The sequence below is a fragment of the Andrena cerasifolii genome, chromosome 7 (genome assembly GCF_050908995.1).
Source record: "Andrena cerasifolii isolate SP2316 chromosome 7, iyAndCera1_principal, whole genome shotgun sequence".
NCBI lineage: Eukaryota > Metazoa > Arthropoda > Insecta > Hymenoptera > Andrenidae > Andrena > Andrena cerasifolii.
This window is the reverse complement of record NC_135124.1, coordinates 2,508,085-2,528,979: the sequence shown is the minus strand read 5'-3', so window position 1 is coordinate 2,528,979 and position 20,895 is coordinate 2,508,085. Positions and strand designations below refer to the sequence as shown.

The following is a 20,895-nucleotide window of genomic DNA, read 5'->3' as shown; positions in this document are numbered from 1 at the left end:
TATATATATATAAATATATATAAATATATATAAGTATATATAAATATATATAAATATAAATATATATATATATATATATATATATATATATATCTTCGAATTTAAATGCTGGGTCCTGTATGGAAGTGAAAAGGACCGTGCGTACTTAACTAAGCCCACGACGAGTCTTCGTTTCAACTAGCGGAATACTTCTATTCTCTATATGGCTTGCAGTAAGAGGAACGGTGATTCATGTGCTGGCTGTAGGAGCCGGAGTGAGAGAAGCGCTTGAGGCACTTGGAGCACTGGAAGGGCTTTTCGCCGCTGTGTAGTCGCTTGTGTTCGGTCAGATGATGCTTGTGCTTGAACGCCCTTGGACACTCCCCGCATTTGTACGGCCTTTGCCCTGCGAAAATTCAAACAATTTCTGTAATTTGTGCACAGGGTACTTACTACCAGGGCCGGCGGAACCCATTATGCAAGTTATGCGCCGCATAAGGCCGCCAGCCGAAGGGGGCGTTAAAAAACTATTACGCACACTTAATAATAAAGGAATTTCAACTCCCACGTAAACAAAATGTAAACGTATTTTTTTTTATTGTACCTCGTAAAGACAGAATATATTAAATTAAAAACAGGTGCAAAAATTTGGGGGCGCCAAGAATCTTCTTGCATAAGGGCGCCAACCATCCTCGCGCCGGCCCTGCTTACAAATTGGCCCTTCAACTACCGCGCTTACAAAAGAAATGAACATTCCCAAAGTCAACTTCGAGATGTTCTCACAATGGAAGTTTGGAGACTCGAGAAATAAATAAAATCTGATACTCTTCAGAAGGACCTCCTGACACATCAATTTTTGTTTTAGCATTAAAACGAGTCTAGATGTAGAGACGCAAGAAAAAATGGTCAGCTTTCGTATTGTAAACAAATATTAGATACATAGGCTTCTGCTTCTGAATAACCTACAACGGGGTTGACTGGTGGGTGGCTCGCGAGCCACCGGCGGCATCTCCGCCTTGCTGCCACGCTGAACGGCCCCCCTCCATACCGACCAAACTCTGAAGATCGCAGTCGATTCCTCCTTCTTTCCTTCTCTTTTTGACTGCGATCAGTGCGATCGTCAGAGTCTGGGAGGTATGGAGGGGGCCGTTCAGCGTGGCAGCAAGGCGGAAGGGTCCCCGGTGGCTCGCGAGCCACCAGTTAGTCAACCCTGACCTACGACATGGTGGTATAGAATTTGTGAAAAACAAATGAATTTTTTCAGAATTAACACCATCATAAATCTCTTCGCAAAGCTTTTACCACCGTACTGTAGGTATACCCCCCCCCCCCCATAAACATGACTCATGTATAAAACAAGCTAATTCCCCTTAATTCTCGAAAAAATTTAAAAGGTTGAGATGCAAAGATTGTGAAATCAACTTTACTAATTCCAATTGTATTCAAATAAATTCAGTGCTCAGATTTTCAGCTTCGGTTTTAAGTAATTAACGGGCCGTTGTATAAGAAAAAAATCCGCATCTCTCTTAATCCACTACTGACTTTGATTCGTTGAAATTAGTCTCTACCAAGTTTTTATTATCTTCGATCGTAAAATGATCTTTATACGGCCCGCTAATTACCTAAAACCGAAGCTGAAAATCTGAGCACTGTATTGATTTGTATACAATTGGAATTAGTAAAGTTGATTTCACAATCTTTGCATCTGAACTTTTTTATTTTTTTCGAGAATGAAAGGGAATTAGCTTCTTTCATACATGAGTCATGTTTATGGGGGGTGGAGGGAATTTCATCACTTTTTTCTTACTGACAGCTAAATCTAACGTAAAAGTACAAATAATACTCCTTTTTGTCCTTGACTTTTTCATGCATTTGAGGGGGGTAGAGCAGAGGAGCGACATTATAAGATTTCTGGAAAAAGGTTTACGTCTGTTCATTCTGCTTTCGAAAAGCGACATCTACTGGTGTCAAGTGGAGAAGTAAAACGAGAATGGCGACATCTACTGGCGTCAAGTACTAGCGCTACGTGACGTCGACTGTCTCGTAAAAAAAGTATCATTTTGATAACTATTAATTCAGAATAATTCTTTTATCTTTTAGAAAAACAGCTTGAAACATTAAGTAAAACGACAAATGGGTTAAAAAAAATTATTATTTGCTGGATCATATTAAAACACCGGAACTATGTCTAAGATAAGATAATGAGGCCAAAATAGCTGCGGGGTCGTACCCATTTCGCTAGCATTCGTGTATAGAGATATGCTCGCTCAGTGTGACTATGGTAGAGGGGGAAGGGGAATTAGCTTCCAGACGCGACCGGGTCTGTTGATTATTGAGAATCGTAAAACTTTGTTCCTAACTTTACTACAATTTCTTCTGCAGTTTAGCAGATATGCATGATAATATGAAAATGCACAATTTCGACTGGTTTTATTGCCGAAACAAAAAATAAGTTATGTCACAGGGATCACCTGAACCGTTTTTCTGTGAAGTATCAGATCATTTTTAAGTTTCGCGTTATCAAACTGCCTTATCGATAATTACATGCATATATACAGTTCTATTTACAATAATTGAAAATAAATTATAAGCAATGATAATGAAGACAATTGGTTTTCTTGAGGTTCGAGATGTGGAGAATAAATGTCTGGATCGTGTTCAGAACCCCTTAGAAGAGATGTGTGTATTCCTCTGCAACTTCTGAACTTTTGTCTATTCTGTAGGCAGTGCATGAACAAGAAATCTGGTGGGACAGTTATTCTGTCCCGTAATAGTTTCCAATGAAGAAAAAGAACTACAAAAATTTACTCGAAGTAGTAACGTTCTTTTTACTTCCAAACCTGCTTTAAAACTGATCCATCCCTAATAGATTAAAATATGAGATATACCGTTCAATCGTATCTGATGTATGTTTAAACTAACAATTGAAAAAGCTCAAGAAACATAGCTTTTTCGGAACGAATATTGTCGTTAAATAGAACTATCCATTTTTTAATTTTCCCATGAAAATCAGCAGTAAGTTCAAGTATTTGACACTTAAAATATGATCGATAATGCACTAAAATGTGATGTATGTTATGTTCAAACTATTTGTATTTTTTGTTTTCCTGTGTGTTTCTAACACACAGGATGGCGTTTCAAGCATTTCGCTTATATTGCCCAACGAACGATAGTCATTTTTCCTTCTTCGCTCCTCTCTCCTTCGGGTACCAGCAGCAGCGACGCACCGGGAGACAGGTGATGGTCACCCATCTTTCCCCAGTACGCCGCCCCGTGATGTTTAACTTCGGTGATCTTACGGGAACCGGTGTTTCCATCACGGCCATGGCCGCTGGTCATGTTCAAACTAAATTACACCACTTAGGATTATCCTTTAGTTCTGAGAAGCCTGAGCTTTTCATCTCACGAAAATGAAGAAAAATACATAAAAAGTATTGCCCACTGAGTCCAACGTTATTTACAATATATGTAGCACATCTGGACGAAACCATAAGGAAAAACCAAGCGGGAGAGGTTAGAATAGGAAAAGAAAAAATCTGGACTCTAGCATATGCGGACGATATAGCGTTACTAGCAAATGAGCCAAAGGATCTTAAGGACCTGATAAGAAGATTCAGAAAATACCTTGAAAGGAAAGGGTTGCAACTGAACGCAGAGAAATCAAAGGTGCTGATTTTCCATAAAGGAAGAGGAAAGAAAAGAGAGAGAAGAATGGGGCTGGCAGGGGAACAGTCTGGAAGAAGTAAAGGAGTTCAAATACTTGGGGTATAATTTCCAGAAAAGTGAGCAAGAATAGCAATGGCGCAGATATGGGGAATAGGACAAAGAATGTTCAAGAACAATGTTGAGAGAAGAACAAGAATATTCAGAAGCATAGTGAAAAGTATCTTGCTGTACGCGTCCGAAATTTAGGGATGGATGGATGCAGAAAAAGTAGAGAAAATACAGGAGAAGTACATAAGGTGGACTTTTAGGTTTGGACTTCAGTACACCAGCATATTTAATTTTGGAGGAAACAAAAATGGACAAAGTAAGGAAAGAAGCGGGGAAAAGAGCAATAACATATGAGGAGAAAACGAAACGTCTGAATAAGAATAGAATAGTACAAGAATGCTGGAGGGAAGTAGACGCGAAGCAAGAAGAGAAAAAGTCGAAATGGGAGGAAATGAGAGACGCATACTATAGGCAAAAAATGATGGATATCTAAGAAATGGAAATAGAAAGAAGGAGAGGAAGAGGGTTTGCTGAGGAACTAGTGCAAAGAGACAGGGCAGGTTCAATGGCAATACGACAGAATACTAGGAGGCAGATACAACACACATTATACAGAATTTAGGGATATCCAGAGAGCAAATTACCTAGGTGGAAACTACAGAGGCAGAGATCAAAGCATGATCGTAAGGTTCAGATGTGGGAACGAAGAGCTGGGAAGCAAGTACTGGAAGGAAGAAAACGAGACAGTATGCAGATTATGTAAAGAGGCTAGAGAGACGCTGGGTGACATGCTAAAAGACTGTACGGAATTGAAAAGAGAAAATTCGACGATAAGAGGGATAGTAAAGGGAGAAGGAGAAGGAACGGAGTGGATGCGTATGGTTCTGAAAAAAAAGGAGAAGAAAGGAAGCCCAAGATGAAGGAAGAGGTCAAAACGAAAGCACAATCTTGAGTTAACAGTCACAGAAACACTTACACACACAATACATATAACCAGTGGCGGATTTAAGAAAAAAGGCCCAGGTGGCAAACGTGGAGGGGACCCCATTTTTTCCGGAAAATGAAGAGGTAGTTTACTAAAAGGAGCTAAATGTACAGAAAAGTATATAAAAAAAATGCTTGGATAAAAATTAATTTATTTTTTAAGACAGGGCGCTATGGGGGGCCCTCTGAGCAGGGGCCCATTTTTCGGTAAACTACAGCGGTAGTTTACTGAAAGCGGGCTCAGTGTAATAATACAGAAAAAAATATGGTTTGGATAAAATCATATTTTTTTTTAAGGATGGGGCCTTGGTGGGGCCTTTCGAGCAGGGGCCCAGGTGGCAACTGCTCATAGGCCGCCCTGTTAAATCCGCCACTGCAGATAACCCCATTTTGAGGCCGAAAGGCAAAGAATAAACCTGTTTACTACTACATAAAAAGTATTTATAAAATACAATTCACAAAGAGTCTCCAAAAGTCCAAAAGCATGCGTGGAAATAGAAAACTGAATATAGGTATATAGGTCCTTTGTACTCCAAATATGCTTCCCAGACACACATAGGTTTAAATTAATGTTATACGCTGATTTCGTTAAACTTTTCCACAATAGAAGAATTCATGATTTGTAGCATTCAAGGGAGCCTCCGGTCAAAACACTTAAAAAATAGGTGATCTTTATGAATTTTTTACAAGAAGAAGTTATAACGTATCCTAAAAAATATTTTTGGCATTTATTCATACACTCGTTAGGGTACCAAAAAATTTTTGTTTCGTGTTTTCGGTCTTGATGCATTTTCTAGGTGGTGCTTAGTGCAGGCGCTGCCAAAACGAGATGCCAAAACGGTAACCATGAAATTTACTCACAGGATCGTCCAAAATAAAAAATTCAAACAATTTCTTAAAATTTATTTCAACGGCTGTCGCAGCATCCCTTGTTGGTGTCAAAAATGACCAAAACTACGATGTTGCTGTATATTTGAACGAAGTAGTGGGGAAACGCGGGTAAATTGCCGCACAAATATGGAGATAATAAAAAACGGTGTTTCGAAAAATAAAATTGTTATAGAGTGCTGCGAAATCGAGTCCCAATACGAACCAAATTCCCCAAGTTTTTTTTTTTAATCGGTTCATTAGGTCTTCTGAAATCGTGGTTACCGTTCCGAAATATCGTGTTTCGAGAAAACGTGATAAAGTTTTTTCCATTGGTTGAAAAATAACAAAATAGCTACACCATGAAGCAAAAAGCTCATTTTCGTGCGTAACAAAATGGACTTTATTTACGAATAAGCCAGGTAAAAATTAAAATATCGAAAAAATTGACGCTCGGATATTTATTTAATATTCTATTGTTAAAATTTTGTTTCCGAAACCTGTTCATGAGAAATAGCGTGCACAGTTTAACCATACACGCCATGCTATACTCTAGACCGCCATATTTTTAAAAAAATCTTGAAAAAAATTGTATATATTATTCAGAGATCTCTACCTTTATTGAAAAATTTTTAACGAAAAGAGTGTTTTTGTCACTTAGAAATAAATTTCCAAAGATGCGGTATTTCTTGAACTGGCCAAGGTGGACTAATCCCTTAAATGACGCACTGGTCTTGTATTTACTCCGTTATATTATTTTTCGTTTCAGATTTCAAAGTGCAACATTAAACGAGAATATGTATCTCTGGTCGATCAACGAACATTTGGAGCGAAAAAAGGATGAAGAAGAAGACGAAGATTTAATTATCGACTGCTACCAATATGCACCAGTCAAATGAATAATCATGTAGACGTGTACATACCGGAATGTTCGTATTTGTGTCTTGCTAGGGAGCTGTGCTTGGAGAATGTCTTATCACACCGATCACAGAAGTAAACACCCTGCTCGATTTCTCCTGCTGACGGAGCCTCTGATTGATTCGCGTTTTCGTTTTCGTTCTTCACATTAGCCGGAGGTTGATTCTGCAGAAACCCAACAGAATACATCGTATTTGTCATTAAAACGCGATAGACAAAGACGAAAGGAGCATAAAAGTTCTCCGCAAAATTTCTGCATTTTCCTGCCTTCCTGCATCGTACCTTTGGAAGAGTTTCTCCCGGTGTAGGAGGTGTGCGTTTCGTTTCCACGGAATCGGTGGTTTCTTCGTCTATAACGAGGGGCGAATCCTCCAGGTCATCCGTGTCAGGATTATGTACCGACGAGGTGTCAGTGCTCTTCTGGTCAGCGGGTGGCGACGAGACGATTTTCACCAAACTGGTGTCGCTGTCCTTGCAGACCGATTGCGTGAGCGCTTCCTTCTTCGACAAGTCGAGCGGTTGCTCGATCGCGGTTTGGCTGATCGGATTGTTCAACGGTAGTAAAGCCGGTATCTTCGACTCCCGTCGATCTCTCGCCCGCGAATTTTGGAACCAGACCTAACGTGGATCGATTTCTCTTAGTACAATCACCTGCTCAAAACTTCCTACGAGCTACGTGACGATCAACAACAACCGGCAATGACGTACCTGTACAACACGAGTGGGAAAGTTGATGTAATTGGCGATCATGATGATCTCCTCTTTCTTGGGCCGGGGATTTATGGCGTAGTACCCTTTTAGAACAGCCAATTGTTCGTCGTCTATCAGTGACCTGGCCCTCACTCTTCTCCCGTTATCACTGTGAGTCTGGGTGCCATCCTCCTCGTCCTCGGAGTCCGCTTCAGAGCTGTCTTCGGCTTTTCTCTTGCAGCCTGATTTCACGGTGGGTTGATTTACGTCCTCGAGCTTTGCCGCTAAACCTTCGCTCTGGGAATCGTACTGGTCTGTCGCCGACCAGTCAGGATAGTGTGTCATCTCGCTAGACATTTCGCTGTCTTGATCCTGCACGATTTTAATACACTTATGTTAAATAGAACGCCTACCACACTGTTCTCCTTTCTCGAACGAAACGGATCGGATCGACTGCGCGATAAACTCAATGGTATCTTACTTGGCAATCCTCTTCGAGCTCTTGTTTCATCGTGGCTGGTGACGTGGATAGTTTCCGTACGTTCGCCTCCAGTAGCTGTTTTGTGACCGAGGTATTGACAGTTTCTAAAATTCGTCGAACCGCGTCCAGACCCTGAGATTCGGTTGGGGCAGGTGACTCCTTGCCCTCTGTGCCCTCCGTGCCCTCAGAATCCGCCGTCGATGGACTCATTAGCTCCCGATGGGACTCGAATTGCTCGGCTACTTCGTCCAATCTCTTGGAATGTAGCTGGTTTAGGATTTTGCCCAGGGACGTTTGGAGGAAGTAACTACCAAAACCCATCATTTGAGGCAAAAGAGTCGGCATGTCGTAAATACCTGGAACAGGATGATTGTCTTTTATGTCGCGGGCTTGTCTGATTCGCGCAACAACTGGTTAAGAATGAGACTACGGCGTTAGCCTGCAGATCTTTAATCTCGGGCTCTGTGTTAGCTTACCACACACGAAAGGACGTTCTTTTTAATCAAACTTCAAAAGTATATAATCGTCTTATAAAAGTTGTACATACAGTGGCGTGCAAAAGTATTCGGCCACCCTTTAAAATCGCATTACTTTTTTAAAATTAATCCAAACGACTTGAGTTTTTTTTTAGAAGCTAGAAGGATTAGTTTGCTAAGTGACGTGATTCGTCATTTTGAAAAAATGCACTTGGTCGGAATAGGAAAAAAAATTTTAGGCACGTATATAACTTACTTAAGGGGACCTTCCGGTCCAGAGCCCCCAAAAATAGGTGATATTTAGGAATTAATTAAAGGAAAACTACTATATACAATTTAATGGGACTTCTTGTATTGTATTAAGGATGTCTTAAGCTACAGAAATATATTTTTCGTTTTATAATTAATCATTGCAGACGGCACTGGGGAGTCGTTAAAGTCAAGGCGTCAACAAATTGATCCAAATCGGTGGGACCTGCATCTCCAAAAGTTATTATCCGATTCGACTGAAACTTTTTTTATTTTAAAGAATATACTTCTGGCTAGGGGGGAAACCAGAATAAAAATACAAAAATGACATTTCTTAGAAAATAACGATACTTGAAGTTTGAAATCACTTTCCCCCTATATTTTTCGTCCTTTCAACGCCTTTGAAAATTATAAATTTTCAATTTTTTGTATTTTTATCTGGTATCCTCCTAGCCAGAAGTATATTGTTCAAAATAAAAAAAGTTTCATTCGAATCGGATAATAACTTTTGGAGATACAGGTCCCACCGATTTTGAGAACACTGTTTCGAGAAAAACGCGTTTAAAGTTTTACGTGAGTGCCGAGTGACCGGTTGTTTCCCATGCATTTGCCGCTACTCAAATGCCTATAGCTTCGGGAATTTTACGAATTTCAATAAATCCTTTTAAACATGTATTCCTAACAGGTTGAACATTCGAAAAATTAAATAAAAAAACAAATCGACTTTTGGACCGGAACCTCCCCTTAAATCTACAAACGGGTTTTTTGAATTTTCGCTAGAAGGATTAGTTAATCTTTCTACATTCTAAACAAAACTCAAGTTGTTTCAATTAATTTTAAAAAAAGTTATGCGATTTTAAAGGGTGGCCGAATACTTTTGCACGCCACTGTAAATGATATTATACGCGTTTACTCGACGTTCAGTTAACTTCGTTATTCCAGTTTGATGGAAATCAGCAGTTACAGAAGTAAACACTGTTCACAGGATGTCTTTACAGATTCTTTATCTCAGAGTAACTTGTTTCTAAAAAAAGTGATGCGAATACTCGTATATATGAAAATCCACGATGACATGTTGAGAAACCAGAAAAGGGGTGACAAGATTTCACATTCTAACGCGTTATTTTAACAGTTTATCGCTTTGTATGCAAGAATATCCTACCTATTGCAGAAATGTATTTACCGATGCAACCCCTATTTTCATAGAAGAATGCGGAAACTAAACGTCCTCGCATCAACACAATTTTTTACAAGTGCTTAATTGTGATTCTTTAATCAGTAAAGGAAATGCTGTTGAAGATCCCTCAATTTTTCATAACATGAAATACGTATTGTTGAGCAACAAACTGATACTGCTTTGTGCATACAAAGGCATATGCACAAAATGAATGGGTAGGGTGGGTAGACCGGGGGCGGTAGTAACACTTTGACTTTGGAATACGCTTACGCAAAAACTATTATAGATACAACAACAGTTTTTTTACGAAAATGTTACTCACTTAAAATGTCCTAATACCTGGACACGTCCCAGTACCTGGACACTAGTGTAAATAATACTGATTATTACATTTAATATTCGCTTTATCCATAAAAGAACTATTTCATTCAATTATTCAGATATTTAATAAAATATATTCATGTGCATATTTTTTTTAGCAAACTCGTAACACTCGTAATAAAAATAAATTTTCTTGAACTCTCCAGTTTACACCATTTTAGTATTGCTCTTATCTGATTTGCTAAACAGCCTCTACTTTTTCTTAAGCGAATATTATTAATAATGTTTAGTATATTGGTGCAACTAATACATTTTTAGAAAAATGGTACCTCGTAGTATTATTTTTTGATTGGAAGATTAAAATTAAAGTTCTTATTAGTTTTTTATTCTCGTGTCTATCTACTGGTACAGTGAAATCTCGGAACGGCCCTAAACCTGACCATGTGTGCAAACTGTGAAATAAGCACGAGTTATTCTTGACACAATATTAAAATCATTATTTAACACCTTAGCAATTATTACTCTGTATTTTTGTTATCTTGTTTTAATGATAATATACAATTCAATATTCATGTGTAAAATTCGCGTGTCACACACGAATACAAATAGCCTTTTTACTCAAGTTTGTTTACTGATTGGAATAAATTATTTATACAGAAAAAATATGCGAGTAGGAAAAACAATTGTGTTGTTCTTTTTTATTTAATTTCTCGATAAAATATCCAAATTGCTGTTTCATTATGTGTCCAGGTAATGGGACAGTAAAATCGAGACACCGGGGCATACTAGTCAAGCTGTCCAGGTATTGGGCCATTGTAATGACTATGAATTTTCAGTATTTTACAAAATTATTCAATTCAATAACATGTTGGTTTTTTTTAATCATAAAGTACACACAGTGCTGCATGTAATTGCAAAATCGTTTGTATAGAAATCGACTTGTATAACTGCAAAATTCTCAATCGCGTTTCCGCTGTACCTTAAATGTCCAGGTATTGGGACATTTACCTTATCTGACATTATTTGAGCCACAACAGTTTTGATGTATGTCAAGTAATACTCCGGTTATTAATAAAAAATGAGAAGCGGGTAAAATGTTACAACCGTCCCTGACCCCGGGTCGGTTGTAACACTGCATGGAGTCGATAGTACCACAAATTTAACTTTACAAAATCAAAATATTTATTGATTTTAATTATAATGATAAATGAAAAAAGTAAAACTTATAACCAATTATGCGGTGTTGCCATTGTCGCAGAAATAGAAAACATTTTGGCTGGTGCATTCTTCATGCGATCAATCCTTACATTCAGTACGTTGCACCCATTTTTTATTTGGTTTGCTTGTGCCGTGCTAAGACAATATTATTAATCTTCTTTGTCACTATTCAGTTCTGTCTCGGTACAACCGACCCCGACTGCCAATGTTACAATCGCCCCCGATCAGGTTTTTGAACTTAAATTATAAATTTTTATTAACAAGACACTTAAAAGTGATAAATAACGATCAGTATTATTTTAAAAATAGCCAGATTAAATATTAAAAAATAGAGAACAGACGTACTTGCAAAGGGAGTATTTATATTACAATTTTAAATCAGTAAGGAAAAGCTACTTTAGGGTATCGAAAATTTATTTTTTAGTATCTATACTGCTAGCATATGAATGTGTGTATTCGACATGTCATTCTTCATCATATATCCAAAATTTGTGTTAATATCTATCATATGTTTTGAGATATTTAACGTGTTACAATCATCCCCTGTTGCTACCGCCCCCGGTCTACCCTACACAATTGTTTTTTAACTGATTTCCCAAGGAACTGGCGAAAGGAATGCCTTGTCGACTCTCTCACCTGCTCCTTCTCGTTGTATCTCCTGATAATCCGAGGGCGAAAGCTTCGGCAGAATAGGGAGGAAAGTGTTATTATTCGCCGTGAGCAGGTCGACCTCGCGTCGCCCCGGCGGCAGGGCTTGTTGCGCCTTCTTCGGCCCGCGATCGACGTTGTTGACGCTCGTGTGTCTGGATTTCTTTAAGTTCACTATCAAGCACTTCTTGGACGTCATGTGACTCGAGTACGAGCCCGAGTGGGAGAAACGTTTGCCGCAGTTGTTGCATTGGAATGGCTTTTCACCGCTGTGTATGCGGAGGTGCTCCTGCACAAACGGGGAAAAATTGGCTACGATTAAGAGATGGACGAAATATAACTGTCTGGTGCGTGATGGTGTCTACGAATTAAAACAGAACAGATATCAGTTTCCAGGAATAATCCATTCGATGCAAGTAGGTACGTACATGTAATTTAGGATTTAGGTATATCGATCGATGCATTCTATGTTCGTTTCTCAACTGAACAGTAGAGAGGAAAAATATAAAAGGAAAACACTAATTTTATTCGAGACAAGTCGAACGGTCAAGGGACAAACTACATACCCGTGAACTGGGGTGACTTTGCCCGCGCCGGGGTGATATTGCCCAAGTGGAAAAACTTTATTTTACTTTATTGCGAAGTAATTGGAACATATGGTGTTTTGTAATTGACAGCGATAAAAAAGCAATAGCCAATTCAATCACATGGTAATTTTTCAGTCAGAGTAAAGAAAGTGGGCGAAGTCACCCCGGCGGGCAAAGTCAGCCCAGTTTACGGTACAGTACTGGGAATATTTATTGCATCACTCTTCAAAACGTTAATAAAACCATTCGTATCCACCGTAGTTTGGCCGAGACAGGTAGTGGGTTTTTTTTTTGCAATTTTTGTAATAATGCTTTTCTACCTGCTAAGTAATAATAATAGCGATGCAATGGATTTTCCCAGTACCTACTCTGTATCGAGTCAGGCGGTGCTGTGCGGGAGACCGTAAAACGGAAAAGAGAAAACCGAAATAACGATGTAGAAATGAGAAATGAAAAATAAGGGTGCACTCGTAGTACCTTGAGGTGATGCTTAAACTTGAAGGCTTTCTCGCAATGGGGACACTTAAACTTACGAAGCACGGCACTCTCATCATGGCTGATCATGTGCCTCTGGAGTCGGTAGACGTTAGCAAAAGTCTTGCTGCACACCTTGCAGGACTGCAAAAATCGATTGTTAATTAGTGTGGAGTTTGTCGAGTGTTATTGGCTGATCTTAACCCTTTAACCGTGTAGCTATTTCTAGGGGCAAACGTGCTGTGCTCGGTGCTCTGTTAATACACGCAAAGTCAGGAGGGATTGTCACTTTAATATTCGACTGAAAAACAAAGAGATTGGAATACTTTTATCAAAAATGAAAATTTTCTGCTGTAAGTAGTTACTAATTCTTTACTTCTACTCGATTAAAGGATTAAATTTTGTCAAGAAGTGAACTATGGGGACTTTTTATTCAATTCATGGACTTGTATGTATAAGGCTTACATCTACATTAGGACGGAGCGATACTATATAGGCGAAAATTTAAATTTTCAGTTGGCCTGGGTGGGGGATAGTTGTCTTTTGATTAGCCAAACACAACTGTAAAAAAAGGATAAATATTCATGTCTGCAGGTTGCTTTTTCTCCTAAAAATGATGAAATAACAAGACCACGTTTACCATTCTCGATCCAATTCTTCTTAATCACATTAATATTCTTAATTTTCGGTATTGAAATTATCCTAATTATTCCAATTCTTCCGCTAATTAAATACAAAATTATAATATCTACAAAGTCACACTATATAGGCGAAAATTTAAAATTGAATTTTCAGTTGGCTTGGGTGCGGGATAGTTGTCTTTTGATTAACCAAACACAACTGTAAAAAAGTTTTGGAAAAATATTCCTGTCTGCAGGTTCCTTTTTTCTCCTAAAAATGATTATATGATTACATGATTATATGATCGTTATATGATTATATGATTATGTGATCATTTTTAGGAGAAAAAGGTACCTGCAGACATGAATATTTTTCCAAATTTTTTTACAGTTGTATTTGGTTAATCAAAAGACAACTATCCCGCACCCAGGAAAACTGAAAATTCAAAGAGTGACCCAAAAATAGCCTCTTTTTGGTCCCACGATTTTGCAACTGAATTTTGTGCCAAATGATACCTTATGAGTACCTTACGACCCAACTTCTATGTCAGTCCGATAATTTAAACAATTATTTCTAGGGGTTTTGCTGCCTGATAACAACGAGTTTGAACTTAGATTTTCAAAATTCACGAAAAAAAATTAAAAATCATGAAATATTAATGACTGTGTAGTGGGTGTTTTTTTTAATATCGTCCACCATATTGAATCGGCCAGTGTGAGTTTTGCTGACTGCTAACAATGAATTTGAACTTAGATTTTGAACTTGATATATTAAAAAAAGCACCTACTACACAGACATTTATATTTCTTGATTTTATTTATTTTTTCGTGAATTTTGAAAATCTAAGTTCAAATTCGTTGTTAGCAGTCAGTAAAACTCACAATGGGCGATTCAATATGCTGGACGATATATTTAAAAAAAAACACCCACTATAAACACATTTATATTTCTTTATTTTTATTTTTTTTTTCGTGAATTTTGAAAATCTAAGTTCAAATTCGTTGTTAGCAATCAGTAAAACTCACAACGGCCGATTCAATATGGTGGACGATATTAAAAAAAACACTCACTATACACACATTTATATTTTTTTTTTTTTTTTTTTTCGTGAATTTTGAAAATCTAAGTTCAATTTCGTTGTTAGCAGTCAGTAAAACTCACAACGGCCGATTCAATATGGTGGACGATATTAAAAAAAAACACCCACTACACACACATATATATTTCTTGATTTTATTTTTTTTCATGAATTTTGAAAATATAAATTCAAATTCGTTGTTAGCAGTCAGCAAAACCCCTGGAAATAATTGTTTAAATTATCTTACTGACACAGAAGTTCGTACATCGTATGGGTTGACGCGTTAACGAATTTTCACTTCTTTCACCTCCCATATCTCAGAAACTAATTGTCACCTCAACTCGAAAATCTGTGGTGATTAATGTTTCATCATAAGCTAGCATTTGGCACAAAATTCAGTTGCAAAATCATGGGACCAAACAGAGGCTAAAAAAGGCCTCATTTTTGGGTCGCTCTTTAAATTTTCGCCTATACAGTACGATTATATAATCATTTTCAGGAGAAAAAGGAACCTGCAGACATGAATATTTTTCCAAATTTTTTACAGTTGTATTTGGTTAATCAAAAGACAACTATCGCGCACCCAGGCCAACTGAAAATTCAAATTTAAATTTTCCGCTCCGCCCTATCTACATTTGACAATCAGAATAACAAGAATACTTAATAGGTATTTCTTTTATGCACATGCACATAATGGGTAAATATGGAATTATAATCATGAATAATTATACGATGATTTTTCAACTGCGATTAAAATAATGCGCAAAGTGTCTTTGTTCTCGAGGCGTGCTGTCCAAAAAGGCACACTTTACATTAGAGAACAGCAGCAAGTAGAGCCTATTTTGTTCAAGGTGTACCTACACAGCCACGTCCTTTTGCTTCAATGTAGCCGTGAACTACATAAAGTGACAAAGGGAGCTGGTATTTCAAAGTAAAACTGAAGAACGAACGTGTACTTTGAAACGAGAACGGAATGTTCCATAACTTGCAACTGTGCACGCGCAACGATTAATATTTCGCCGTGTAAATATATTACGTAAATAAATCAGTTTTATAACGCACACGGTATTTCCTAAAATTAGTAGCAATTTATAAAAATCCATATCAACAGTTCCGTGCAACCAACGTTGAGCATAAATAGCAATGTAATTCTCCAAATACATAATTTATCTTTCTTCTATTACAATAATTCCATTACTTCCATTCCGAATAATGCACTCGCAAGAATCTAAAAATGCATCCAATAACGCTACATCGCAAAACTTAATATTGGACCAATCTGAAAATCCAAGTAACCAAACTCCTGTTCTCATCAGCCACATTTATTCCATAATCGCGTTTGGAAAGTTAGAAGCACAATGTCGTTCCTGATTTCGGTAGGCATCCCCGATGGAGACCATGTGTCTGGAATCGATCTCAACAGAACGAGGAACGAGATGGCAACTGTATTCCTCGGCTAAATAACCCTGCAAGCGTTGCATTTGTAAAGGAAACTGAGCACGAGGATTGCATAATTTAAGAAGGCTTTCCTAGAAGCAGAAACCCGGAGCAATTCCGAAATGAGACATTAAAGTATCCAAACCCTGTCTTCACCGATCTGAAGACCTACGCGCGTACATTACCGTCGATCACGTTCCAAAAAGCCTGAGTACAGTTTGAAGTTCAAGTGTTGGAGATGCGCGGACCCCGATCGAGGGCACAATAGCCAAAATCAATTTGAAAACAGTCGAGGGGTATGAAGGGGGTAGGTGAGGAGGAAGAGGGAGTCCGCAGGTGGACCGCGCATGATCAATAATACAGAAGGAACAATGGAGTCCCTCTCGTCCTTGACGTTAGTTTCACTCACCACTTGGGGGAATTGAGCGTTGAGATCGTTCTTGTCGATGGGGTACGTGGTCTTGTGCGTGTCCTCGAGATGGAGCTGAAGGACGTGAACGTCCCGATAGAGGATACCACACTGGGGACACCTCTCGCCACCCTGTTTTGTCGATCCGCCCTCACCGCCGCCAGCGTGGCCACCACTACCTCCTGTTCCTGCTCCTCCGCCGCCACCCTCGCCCCCACCACCGCCGCTGATTTCGCTACCTGGCCCGCTACCACCACCTCCAGCAGGACTTCCTGTGGTTGGCGCCCCGGCCGCGCAACCTCCGCCCACCTCAGCGTTCACGACACCTGCTGCCTCGTCCTCGCTGCAACCTGAAACACGAACACACCACACGGTGCACCGTTATTTCACGCTTCTGTCTCCTTTCTTCCCGCGCCCCTCTCTGTCCAGTTGTTCGCCAAGCGATAACAGCCCACGGCCCGTGTCCACGCGTACCTACGTATGTATCGTCGCGGGGGACAGTTGCGTTTTAGCGCCTCAGCGTGCAACGGACGAAGAGGGAGGACCGACGGGGGTGGGGCTAGGTCTGGCAAGGGGCTGCCGCTGCCGTCGCCGCCGCGACCTAGACGAACGAAGCCATGGACGCCACCCAGGTCGAGATATACGTAGACGATAATGGGTGTAAAAAGATCCGCGGATTTTAGGGGTTTCTAATCGATTCAATAGAAAATAACTTCATGTTCACCGCTCTCAGGTATGCACAAGGCGTTTACGATTTCGGAATATTGTCGCGGGTCTATTTAGACGTTGCCGGGAAGCCGCCGGGATGCTAAGCTATGCTATGCGATCAAATCTACGTTTTAAAAAAATTAGCTTGAATATATTCTTATGGAACCGTTTCCACCAAAAGCTACGTTAAAAGATAGCATCGCATAGCATAGCTCGCAAGGGAACATCCTGAACCCGGAAATTCAAAAAATTCTGAAATTTCGTGAATGTGTAGGGAATTTCACCCTGATTACAACGCAAATTTTGTTTACTGCACAAATTCACTCTAAGGGGGTGTAATTGACCCCTGAAAATCGGGTTATCTTCCGATTTTTTGTTATAACTCGTGAATTGAATAATATTTTTTTTACCAAATGATAGATCTAATTAAAAGAAGTAACTTTCGTCTCGAAACTTTTTTTCTATCTCTTATATTTCGCGAGTTATAACACAAAATCGGAAAATAGCCGAATTTTCGGGGGTTGATTTCACCCCCTCCGAGTGAATTTGGGCAGCTAACAAAAATTGCGCTGTAATCAGGAGGAAGTCCCCTGCATATGTACAAAGTTTCAGAATTTTTTGAATTTTCGGGTTCGGGATCTTCCCTTGTTAGAAGTTTCAAAGAAATCGATGGCAACTGCAAGGAGTGCTCCAATACGCGTGGGCGATAGCGTTGTCATTTTTCCATTAAATTGTAGGTGTTAGCAGAGGAAAGGGGTGAAATACTTCCACGCATCGTCGATCTAATTGTAAGATAATTAATTTCTATCTCTATTGGCATTTTCTTATTTCCGCTGCGCCATCTGGTGGCGAAAATTAAAGCAGCCTAATCGGGTTATCTGTCACATGTAATTGACAGTATTGGAAATTTCGACTGTTTGATGATCGATTTTGTAAAATTTAACAGATTATTTAATGACAAAAACATTATTCGACTGTTTCAACACTTGTGTGACATCAGTCCTGTAACGCGATTCACCCGATTACAGAGCTTACTTTAGTAGATGGCGCTCTCATAGTATTTCCCAATAGTCTTACCAAAATTAAAATATTTTTCGACAATAACAGGCACTGAAGATGGATGCTTGTCCATCCTTTTTTTTTTTAATTTCATGTCACACCGTGTTTTACACTAAAGCAGATTTCATGTCTACCAATAAAACATTTCGATATACAAAAGGAATTGATAGAGTATAACTTGCATAAAGCTACTTAACCGTTTAGCTACACTCGCCATACATACACAATCTGGAATATCAACCGGCGATTAACGCGAATTGTCGCCAGGGCCGTACCTGGCGGGGGTGCAGAAGGTGCCCCCGCACCTGGGCGGCCAAACTTAAGGGCGGCCGCAGGCCGTTTATTATATTAAAGTTTTAATTAATAACAATAATAACCGAAACTCTTTTGCACGATACTGTTTAAAATTATGTATATATAGATATAAAAGTCAACACTGCATATCAAATTCTTAAATAAAAAATATTAAGTTAATAAGAGCGGCAATATTGTTTTTCCATTTGGGCATGGCGGCCAAACCCAGGAACGGCCTTGATTGTCGCCATGTTTTATTTGGAGCGCTAAAGGGTTGAAATATATTTATGTTCATTTAGGGCACGTACTCATTGCGATAGATAAAATGAGGCATCACAGCGGGTGCAAAAATCACGCGAAATATATCAGGAATTCAAGTTTAAATATCCGCCATTTTGTTTTATATTAATATTTAGGAAAATTTTCTCCGTCGATCGGAAGATACAATAATATACTAACGAAATCAGTTTTGTTTTTTTGATTTTAGATAATCTCACCGCAAAACCAAATTTTTTAAAAAGGCTTCTTGGATGTGGGTTGTTACTTTATTATAAACGTAAATATTTTTCTACGAAAAAATTGCCAAATGTTTTTTAAATGTTGCTCTTTTAAGTGCAAAATGTTCTGTAGGAATATATACTTCCACTTTTTCAAAAAAAAATCACAAACATTTGCCTCTATCCGGCCGTCTGACTAGGTATAATAACCCCTTAAATCGTATATGATATATATATATATATCATATAACTGAATCGATTTAAACGATTAAAGAAAAAAAGGGCACATAAGCCTATATATATAACGAAAAATGGGGAAGAAAAAGGGCACATAAGCCTATATATATGCCGAATGCACAGGTGAATTACGCGGCTTAACAAAAAAGCATTCAGCTAATCTAAACGCGAGAGAAGTAATGTCCTTAGTATATTATATATATAATATATATATTATATTATATATTATATGTATATATATATATGTGTGTGTGTGTATGTATATGTTTTATATATATATATACACACACACACATATAATATATAATATAATATATATATTATATATATAATATACTAAGGACATTATACATTCGGGGCGAATGCACAGGTGAATACGCGGCTTTACGTAGCGTGATCGACACGCAGCGACATAGTCGCCGAGCGGTCGCGCTGCCGCACTGTCGTGCAATAAGTACTTTTTTTTTTCAACACCTGCATGAAAATGGGTGTTTTTTTACGCCTGCTGAGCGGGAGCAAAATGACCAATTTCAGACGTATTCGCGTCTTCTACTTTTCTCCCGAGGGAAACAGACTTCACGCGCATGCGTATGCGCAATTTTTTACTCTGCTCCCAAGGAAACTGGAGTTTGGCGATACCCTCCCTGTGGTTTGAAGATGCATTTGTTCGACTAATCGTTATCGATCATGCGCATTTTTTTGCGAATCGCTCAGCAGGCTATCAAAAACACCTTTCGCGCAGGTGTTGAAAAAAAGTATTGTGCGCGACAAGGGAAAGAAGAAAGCGATTTCGACGAGCGTCATGTTTGCGGCCCGAGCGCAGCGAATGCACCTTTGTTTCATAGAGGATTAATTCTGTGTAAGCGAGGAAATACGGAAAGTGAGGCGAGTATCGGATCCTCAAGGAAAGAAGCTAATTTACGAAAGAAAAAAATAGATTTGTAAGACAGTTTGCTGTAAAGAATCGAAGAAACTAATATTTACTAAAGACATTACATTTTTTGTTTATTTTTATGCTTCATTTTGTATTTTTTTTGATGCATGAAAAATGTGTAACTAAGTATGTAAACAAAATTATATTTAAATAATTACCGTAAACTGGGGTGACATTGCCCACTTTTCGGAAAAATTGTATTTTATTTTATTGTGAAGTAATTAGAGCATATGGTGTTTTGTAATCGATAGTAATAATTTCTCCAAGGTCAAACGAAAAAAAAACAATAGCGAATTTAATCATATGGTAATTTTTCAGTCAGAGTAAAAACTTACACAAACAAATTTTTTTTCCCAAAAAAAATAAACCTTGAAAGAAAATAAACCTTAAAATCTCATACAAAATTCTTATATAATGCTAAATATTTTATATGATCCACATATTTTATCTTTTTTTTGTAGGAGATGCCGAGAGTTTACAAAACCTAAGTTTGGAAGTCGGTCATACCGAAATGATTCCGACGAAAAATTAGAGCTGGCGTTAAAGGCAATGGCGGGAGAAAAGCCGCCGAACTTTATAAGGTTCCCCAGAAAACCCTCGACAATAAGTTCAGGGGTTTATTCGTCAAAAAAACGGGGGCACAGACATGTCTTTCGGCGTCGGAGGAAGCCGAAATTTTTCATACATTCAGCGACGACATTTCGGGTTTTTTTAAAAATAATTTTTTTTTTAAACATGTTTTGATAATACTAGTCTTATGTATCCATTAGAATAAGAACGATTGCTCAATCATAATTAAATAATGAGTTTTAGGCATGTTTTCACTGAAAAATTTCGC

The 20,895-nt window shown here is 38.4% G+C and overlaps 1 protein-coding gene across 1 annotated transcript in view; it reads right to left on the bottom strand.

Moving 5' to 3' along the window:
* Positions 1-60: 60 nt before the first annotated feature.
* Zfh1 (Zn finger homeodomain 1) overlaps positions 61-20,895 on the bottom strand; it is a 92,743-nt gene continuing 71,908 nt past the window's right edge. Inside the window, exons 2-9 of the mRNA XM_076817020.1 lie at positions 16,329-16,678; positions 12,787-12,927; positions 11,711-12,011; positions 7,634-7,989; positions 7,171-7,524; positions 6,745-7,080; positions 6,468-6,627; positions 61-385 (exon numbers count right to left, since the gene is read on the bottom strand). Of these exons, the coding sequence (XP_076673135.1) occupies positions 192-385; positions 6,468-6,627; positions 6,745-7,080; positions 7,171-7,524; positions 7,634-7,989; positions 11,711-12,011; positions 12,787-12,927; positions 16,329-16,678 (2,192 nt within the window). The 3' untranslated portion in view covers positions 61-191. The remainder of the gene's footprint in view (positions 386-6,467; positions 6,628-6,744; positions 7,081-7,170; positions 7,525-7,633; positions 7,990-11,710; positions 12,012-12,786; positions 12,928-16,328; positions 16,679-20,895) is intronic.